At 44.4% G+C, this 8,996-nt stretch overlaps 2 protein-coding genes across 3 annotated transcripts in view; both read right to left on the bottom strand.

Annotated features, from left to right (window-relative positions):
- Radil (Ras association and DIL domains) overlaps nt 1-8,996 on the bottom strand; it is a 38,194-nt gene that overhangs the window by 19,129 nt on the left and 10,069 nt on the right. The window lies entirely within an intron of this gene.
- Papolb (poly(A) polymerase beta (testis specific)) lies at nt 7,049-8,966 on the bottom strand. Its single transcript, XM_013023465.1, is given in 2 exon segments — nt 7,049-7,087; nt 7,089-8,966. Coding segments are annotated over 2 exon segments (1,917 nt in total).

The raw sequence follows: 8,996 nt of genomic DNA on the forward strand, positions 1-8,996 counted from the left end.
GCAGTTCAAAGACAGCCTGGACAGAAAATAAGACTCTTATCTCCAATCTAAGCAGCAAAAAAGCTGGACTAGAGGTGCCCAAGTTGTGGAGTGCCAGCCATGAACAAAAATGCTAGGCAAGAGTGAAAAGTCCTAAGATGAAGCACCAGTATTGCAAATAAAGGCAAATAAATATACAATACATAAATTTTAAAATCAACTAATTAACCACAGCAAAAGGAGGTGGAAAAGTACCTATCTAGAAAGTACACAGCTCTAAGTTACAAACCCAGCACCACTAACCACCAAAAAAGACACTTATAACATGAGGAAAGAAATGTTAACGTTTTTTTTAAATCCAGAGGGTAGTAAGTGGGAATGACTCAAGTGGCAGAGCACTAGCCCTGAGTGAAAAAGCCAAGGTGGATTGAGAGTCCCTGATTTCAAGCCCAGTACCAGCACAGACATAGACACCGGCACCCCCCCCCACACACCCAGAGAACATGTAACAATTCACACAGATAAGTTATGTGAGGAAAGACACATATCCATAGAAAAGACTGGATGAGAAGTGTCAGACTGTTGGGCATGCTTGGCCTTAGGGTAATGGTGCTCTCTTCCTAATACATTCCCAGCTGGCAAGTTTTCCATATCAAAGCTGTGAAGCTGGTACTTCTGATAAATGTGGCTGTGTCTCTCTGCCCAAAGTCCTAGCTGGGCAAAGCCCTCTTCCAGGAGCAACTAGAAACCCAGTCAAGATAGCAGGGAAGTGAAGAGATCAAATGCCTGGAAACAGAGCCCTCCAGGGCTGTTGTCATCCCTCAATGTTCAGTCTTTCCTGTTCCCTTGTCCCTGCAGGCAGGCCTGAGCACAGCAGTCCCAGGCAGCTGGAAGGAAGCCACAGCCACAGGCACACATTTGTCCTTCACCCAAATCATCCCCACTTTGGGCAGCCCTGAGGATGGATGACAGGAGCTACGGGGGGGGGGTAATAATTGCAAACATTCTGGATCCCTGGTGACCAGGAAATCCATCTCATCATTTCTCCACTCCCTAGCTGGTATGTGGCAAGAAAGCAGTCTTGCATTGCATTCACATTCACTATTACCTCCTGACTGGTAAGCAGGCTTAACATCTCACTTTTGGGTAAGTGAGTGAGGTGGCTATGCCTGTAATCCTGGGCACCTGGGAGGCAGCAATCAGGAGGATTGCAGTTCAAAGCCAGTTCAGGCAAATATACTCCACCTCAACCAATAAAGCTGGGCATGGTGCCACAACTACAGGGAAGGCAGAAATAACAGGATCATGGTCCAGAGTGGCCAGGACAAAAATGCTAGTAAGACCCCATCTCAACCCCTTAAAGCTGGAAGTAGTGTCATCCAGCTACACACACGTGTGTGTGCACATGTGCATGCCCACACACAGGGTATTGCTTTGGTATTGCTTTAACTATAAAATATTTCAAACACATGTATAACTTGGACTGTAACCAAAATAAACATCCTTGCATTTGCCACTCAACCTAAAAATCATGGCTCATTCCTCTCACCCCATCAAAGAACCACTATTGTGGATTTTGTGCTTAACAGCCCCTAATTTTTCACTTACACTTTCTTAGGCCATACTATTTCTTTTCTTTTCACTTTGCAGCCCAAGCTGGCCTCACACTTGTGATCCTTGAGCCTCAGTCTCCAGGGTGCTATGATTGCCAGGTGTATTCTTCCACACTAAGCTTGACATACACGTTTTTAACTGGAACCCATACTGCTTTACTTTATATTCATTATATAATCTGTATCACACCATGAAGTTTTCAGGCACATGCTTTTTCCCTCAGCACCGTGAGTCCTGAATGTCAGAAACTATGGTTTAGAGTCATACTCTACACTTGTACTGCAGGAAAATTGGCTGGCCAGCCCCTCCCCACTGATGGATATGTAGATGTCTTAAGCTTTGGACAATTACAAAACACTGTTGTTGTTATCAATACAGTGTACCTGCTTCCTGGTTACCCATGAGACGGAGTCCTGTGGAAAGTGCTTCCTGGTTTTCTGATACCAAGGCCTATACAGAAAATGATTTTGGGGGCTGGAAGGTGGCTCAGTGGTAGAGCGCTTGCCTTGCATGCATGAGGCCCTGGGTTCGATTCCTCAGCACCACATAAGCAAAAAGAAAAAGCTGGAAGTGGTGCTGTGGCTCAAGTGGTAGAGCACTAGCCTTGAGCTGAAGAGCTGAGGGACAGTGCCCAGACCCAGAGTTCAGGCACCATGACTGGCAAAAAAAAAAAAAATCTCAGTCATATCAATCTCTCAGCTTTCCTGAGTCTCCCTTAGGAAATTCTTACACTATTTGTTACTGACTTATTTGTTCATTAATTTATACATACACATATACACTCACACACACACATACATACAAACTTTTTTTTTGGTGCTAGTCTTAGGGCTTAAACTCAGGGCCTGGGCGCTGTCCCTGAGCTTTTGTGCTCAAGGCTAGCACTCTGCCACTTGAGCCATAGCTCCACTTCCCACTTTTTTTGGCACTTCATTGGAGATAAGAATCTCACAGACTTGTCTTGCCCTGGATGGCTCGCATGCACAATCCTCAGATCTCAGCTTCCTGAGTATCTAGCATTAGAGGCATAAGCCTGGCATGGGCTTAGTCATTTATCTTTGAAACAATGTCTCACTACAGCTGGCTCAAATTCTAGATTTTCCTACCTCGGCCTCCCAAGTGCTACAATTACAGGTATGGCCCACCATACCTGGCTTATTGATTCATAATTTACAATACTATAAACAGAGAATATGCTCTATACATCAGACCCTGAAATATATTGAGTATTGCTTTCCAGTCTACCATGGTTAATTTTTATGATGCCCATTCTATACTTTTTTTTTTTTGGTGGTACTGGGGTTTGAACTCAGAGTCCCATGCTTGCTAGGCACAGGGTCTATCACTTGACTCATGCTTGTAGACCTTGTTTTTGTATTTTTCTGCTAATGTCTAGATGTCTAGTGTTTCTGCCTGAGGCCAGCCTCAGACCTCCATCTTCCTTTTTTTTTTTGGTCAGTCCTGGGGCTTGATCTCTGGGCTTGAGCGCTGTTCCTGCGCTCTGCAGCTCAAGGTGACTGCACTACTGCTTGAGCCACAGCACCACTTGCGGTTTTCTAGTGGTTTATTGGAGATAAGAGTCTCACGGATTTTCCTGCCCAGGCTGGCTTTGAACCACGATCCTCAGATGTCAGCCTCCTGAGTAGCTAGGATTACAGGCATAAGCCACCGGCACCCGGCTCCATCTTCCTACTTATGCCTGAGATTAGAGACATGAGTCACTTCACCTTGTTTATTGATTAATCCAAGGCTGGCCTCAAACTGAGATCCTCCTAGTTTCTGAGTATCTGAGACTACAAGTATGAGCCACTACACCTGACCCTGCCCGATTCTTGAGAAACACTTTCCAATTGTTGGGTGAAGGGTTCTATAATAAATGCCCACAAAATTATTGAAGGCAAACAATTTGGCCAGGAATAGGTCCTGGCCATCTGCCAACGTGTCATCTGTCTGCTTCCACTATAAGATAGTTGAATGGTTATGACAGAGACCCTTGTGGCTGAACGTATTTAGCAACTGGCCCTTTACAGAAAAAGTTCACCAGCTACTGCACTAGACTGTGTTAAACATGGTTCCCTTCTTTTGGTCTGTTCCATAACAAGTTACAAAGAGCTGCTTTTTAAATTTTCTGTGAGGGCTGGGAAGGTGGCTCAGTGGTAGAGCACTTGCCTTGCATGCTTGAGGCCCTGGGTTCGATTCCTCAGCACCACATAAGCAAAAAGAAAAATGCTGGAAGTGGCGCTGTGGCTCAAGTGGTAGAGTGCTAGCCTTGAGCTGAAGAGCTGAGGGACAGTGCCCAGGCCCAGAGTTCAGGCCCCACGACCCAAAAATTTTTTTTCTGTGATAAGCACACATTTGAAAAGCACACATTTGAAAATCCCTGTTATTCTTCACTTTTAAAAAATCAAAGCCAATGTGTCTGGCACAGTGAAATTTACCAACTTGCTCCATTTTCCTGGTGCCTTGTTTTTTCTCTCATTAACACCAGCTGCCCCCTTGTCTCAAGTAACTCTTTTGCTATGTAACTTGTCTGAACAGCCACTGAACCTGCTTTTTTCCATTAGCGTATCATCTTTCCATTTTCACATCATTACATTTTGGACAGATCTCTTGAAACTAAAAGAGCATGCACCGTGTGCAGTGGCTCATGTTTATAATCCTGGCTTATTCATGAGGCACAGGGCAGGAGGATCTCATTCTAAGCAGGTCTGGACAGAAAAAGTGAGACCTCACCTGAACAATATAAAGCAAAAAGAACTGGAGACATGGCTCAGGCGGTAGAACGCTTGCCTAGCAAGTGCCAAGTGTCCTGAGCTCAAACCCCAATACCACCCAAAATGAAAAAAAAAAAAAAAAACAGTGCACAGCTGGACTTACTTTTGCATGGCTAATGGCGTGTCACTCTGTATGCTCCACCCAAGAGTGGTGGTGTACAGGGTCTCCCTGGTATTACCCCAGGCTCTTCTCCCTTTACCTTGTTCTGATTCCTCACTTTTTCATCTCTTTTTCTTTTCTTTGAGATGTGGCCTTAGGCTGGCCTTGAACTCCTGAGATCCAGTGATCTCGGTATAGCCATCCACCACAGAGCAGGCTTCCTGGTTTCCTTTTTTGAGTTTTAACTCCCTTTTACAAGTCAATGTTGCGTTGAAACGTTAACTTTCTGTGTTTCTCTTAACTTTTTTCTATGCATCTTTGGCCCAATATCACTGATATTCATCAATGCCCTTGCCCCTCTCGCAGAACAACACACTAAACCACCTGAATTCATAGCACCACCTAAATTCATAGCATCAGATCTAAACATTACTGGCCAGGATTTTAGTTTCACTTTGTTTGTTTGCCATTTATTTTTATTATGTTTGTAATGGAGAAATACATTATCTGTTTTCAAAATAGTGCTTGAAAATACAAGGAGTACAGATACTATATAACAAACAAACTCTAGTCATGAGACACAACGTACATCACATGAAAAAAAAAATAAGTCAGATATTCAGGTAAGAAAAACTAGAGTTAAAAATCCCAAGTTTCCAGCTTGGTAAAAAACAGGTACAGTTACATGAAGTAGTTAATAAACTAAAAGGACAAGACTAGATCTGTGGCCAGCGGTGTGAGGCAGCCAATGGCAGCTACTCAGAATGCAGACACCAGGCACCCTTCACCTGATTCCTCCCTCGTGTGGTAGAAGGGCAGGGTGGCCACACAGGGCAAAGATTCGAGAAAGAGAAATGTGGTCCACTAGACATGGCAAAGTCTCAAGTACTGCATAGCCTAATAGGAAGAGGACTAGAGGCCAACTTTGAAAAGTTAATCTGGAAGGGCAAAAAGAGAGTTTAAATAGTTGCAGTGTTAGCTTTAAGAAAAATGTATGTGTGACAGAAAGGAAGGCAGCTGGGAAGACAGAACCAGGCTATGTGGGACAGATGCTGGGTCCACATTGAAAGCAAGTGGTCAGTCATCTGCATCTGCTATCCCTCAGTTCCTAGACATGGATGGGCTGCTACTCCATTATCTTTTCCTTTTCCTTTTCTTTCTTGGGAGTATTCCTAATCTTTGGCAGGATAAAACAGAAATAGTAAAAAGCTGATTAGATGTCAAGTTCTGTAAATGTTTCCTCTCAAGTTTACTGATAGTGACTGTGGGTAAGTCATGAAGAAATAAGAATTGATTTAAAATTCTGCCCCCCCCCCAAAAAAAAGGCCTCTGTTGCCTGCATGTGTGTGATTGGGCAAAAGCTTTCTTACATAGCAGGGTAATGTGGTGAACAAAATGTCTGGAACATAGAGATCAGACGACATCCAAATCAGCAATGAGCTTCAGCTATGGGCCCTAAGGACACAAGCCTGCTGGTTTCACATCTTGGCTTGGAAAACACAACTGGTCTGGGTTTTAAAGAAACAACATATAGCATTGTGCAGCAAAGAAAAAAAGGGTGAAGGCAAAAAAGTTTTATGACAAATGATTGAGGATGAGAGAATATGGAGCTTTGTTAGCTCAAAGAAAACGAATGTCTGATCGCTGATTATACACTCTCTGAAACATTCTATAGATAACACCATCACTTCTTGATCACGTCCCATCAGAACCAAAGACTTAGTAACTACTGTTCTGAAGACAAAACTCTACCTTAGCAGTGGACATTTCGTTTGAAAGGGCTGCTGCTAATTCACAGGGATTGAGCTGTGTGTACTTTTGTTCTTTGTGAGTATATTATGCTGCCACACAATGGCATCTGCTTAAGATTAAGAGTGAAGAAACCTACTCAGGAGAAAAAAATAAAATGAAATTAAAATTCACCAAGTTGAAAAAAAAATCCAAAATTAGTTCTAGTTCCTAACTTAAAAAAAAAAACCATAAAGTGCATCATTAATATAAGGAATTCTGATACTAGTTTGTATTGCAAATTTTTTCCCAACAATGCATCAAACATAAATCCAGTCCTGATGTAATCAGGGTTACAAATATAGCTGGAGGGATTTTTCTTTTTTTATAAGTAGTCCTTTGACAGAGCTAATATAACTGTTGCTGACACGTTAATAATCTGAAGCGTTAATAAATAGTACTTCGAGAATTTCACCAACTAATCTGGACTTCTGATCAAAATTAGGCCAGTAAAGGAAGTTACCAAATGAGCATAAAGCTATTTTGAGTCCTATCTAGTCTGGTTACCCTCATCCTCCTCCTTCAGTACTTGAAGACAATGGGCTGAGCTGGTAGCAGTTTATGGGCCCTTGTGGTGGTTTTTATTCGTCCAATCTTTTATTGATTTCTTGATAGAACAGGACTGGATCTGCAGGGAGACCAGGGGTACTGGATATATCTGTGCTGGGTATTTCCTGAGAGGCCAACAGAGAGGCTGCTGTTGGAACACTTGCTGAGCTGAACTTAACTGGTTGTTCCACTGTTTTGATTTTCTTGGTCCCTTCTTTACATGAGAACGTCCTCTAGACTCCTACTATAGGATTAGATATGTTTGTAGCTGTGTTTCCTGAAGGTATTGGTGGGTGGTTTACCATATGTGTTGAAGAAACCACTCTGGTCACTGTGGGCTTTGGTGGCGCAGAAATGGTAGGCTGCGAGGGGGCTTGAGGAATGTTTTCACTCAGTGCAACACCTGAGCTTTCACTGGGGCTCACGTGTTGCAGGGAAACCTCGGGAGCCTGTATGGTACTCAAAGATGCTGCCATGACAGCTAGGGCAGGACTGTTTCTGCCCTGAGAGCTGCTCAGTGGGCCAGCCTTCACAGTGCTAGTGGGTAAAGGTACAGTTATGTTGTTTTCACTGTCTACAGACATGTGGAGGCTGCTGTCATTTACAGTTGTCAATCTCACGCCTTCTGTTAAATGTGCTTTCTTTTCCTGAAGAACATGATTAGGAAGCAGCTGATGAAGTTCCTTCCTTCTTAAATGCATGGCGGCAATTTTCATATCCATCTCAAACATCTTACTATTCATCGCTTGCCTATAAACTGTATCTGTGAAAGACTGAATATCGTAAGTGAGATCGATATTGAGAATGTCAGAGTCTTCTGGCTTTTTTAACACTAGCCCAATCACCCACATGGTACGGAATTCTTCCTTGTCGGCATTTTCTTTGGGTGCTGGAAAGGACTGGGGATTCACATGTGCCAGCGTGATAAACTCGTTCTTTTCCAAGTTCCCAACCAGGATTCGAATCTTTGATTCCACCAAGCCCACCCACTCCAGATGCTGTTTTTCTGTTGGCGCACTTGCCAGAAGTACAATGTAATGCTTGTACTTTTGAAAGAAGCTTGGGGCTTCAAAAAGCTTGGACCAGTCGGCTTTATTCAGCAAAATTTCATGTGTGATAGCTAGCCCTTGCTTAAATTCCTCAATCATAACCATCCTGGTTGAAACCGATACGTTGTACGTGGAGTTCTGCTGTGGGTACGCTGGCGTGATTATGGGCATAAGATGGTACCGGTCGCTGGGATTCACTCTTGGGTCCCATACAGGCAAGTTAAGATTCCGCTCTTCAGGCTCTTTGAGTAACACCGGATTTGGCCATTCCCACTCGGAAAATACCAAGAAAAATTTACGTACAAGCGTGGATGCTACTGCATTTGGATAAAGCTGACAAGTTCTGGCTACTAGCATGGCCCAGGAAACCCCTCCGAGGAAACCTAGTATGTTGGAATAAATATTGTGGCATTTGGCCCACAATTTAATAGCTCTCAGGGTTAACCGGAAGTTGTCGATGTTTGGTACTAGATGTAAAATTTCATCAGTTACCCTGCAACCGTTAAGGCTTCGTATGCATCTAATATCTAAGTTTTTAAGCAAACTGTCATCTCTTAGGTCCAAATCCTCTGGAATGGTTTGTAGTGCTAATCTTGCAAACAAAATATCGATTTCTATCCCGTCAAAGCACAGCTTGATAACTGGCACAAACGCCTCCTCAACCGCCCTCAAGTCTTTCACTTCTTCCTGCAGCTTCAATTTATCGTAGAAGGAGGTGAAGAAGTCGCTTCTGTCCACGTGTCTGGGGGCGACGCAGAGCGCGTCGATGTCTGCCCCCTTCGTGTGGACGCCCAGCCTGCAGGAGCCGAAGGTGAAGATCTTCCCCCCGACACTGTCCACCACGGCCTGCGGGAGGCTGCGGCTCTCGCTGATCTCCCGGATCCAGGCCTTCACCAGATTATTTAATTTTTCCAAAATTAGAATCCTGCGCTGCAGTTCCTCTTCCTCTTCGAACACCCCGAAGGGCTTCAGGGTCTCCACCAGCCTCCGGGTGAGCTCGCGGTCCGTGTCCTTGGGGGCGGCCAGGCTGATCGGGGAGGAGATGCCCCAGTGCTTCTGCGGCGGCGCGGCCGGCGGAGGCGCTCCCGGGGCGGCCGTCGGAAACGGCATCATCTCTAGCGCCCGCGCCGCAGGGGCTGCTGC

Source organism: Dipodomys ordii, unplaced genomic scaffold (genome assembly GCF_000151885.1).
Source record: "Dipodomys ordii isolate 6190 unplaced genomic scaffold, Dord_2.0 Scaffold68, whole genome shotgun sequence".
NCBI lineage: Eukaryota > Metazoa > Chordata > Mammalia > Rodentia > Heteromyidae > Dipodomys > Dipodomys ordii.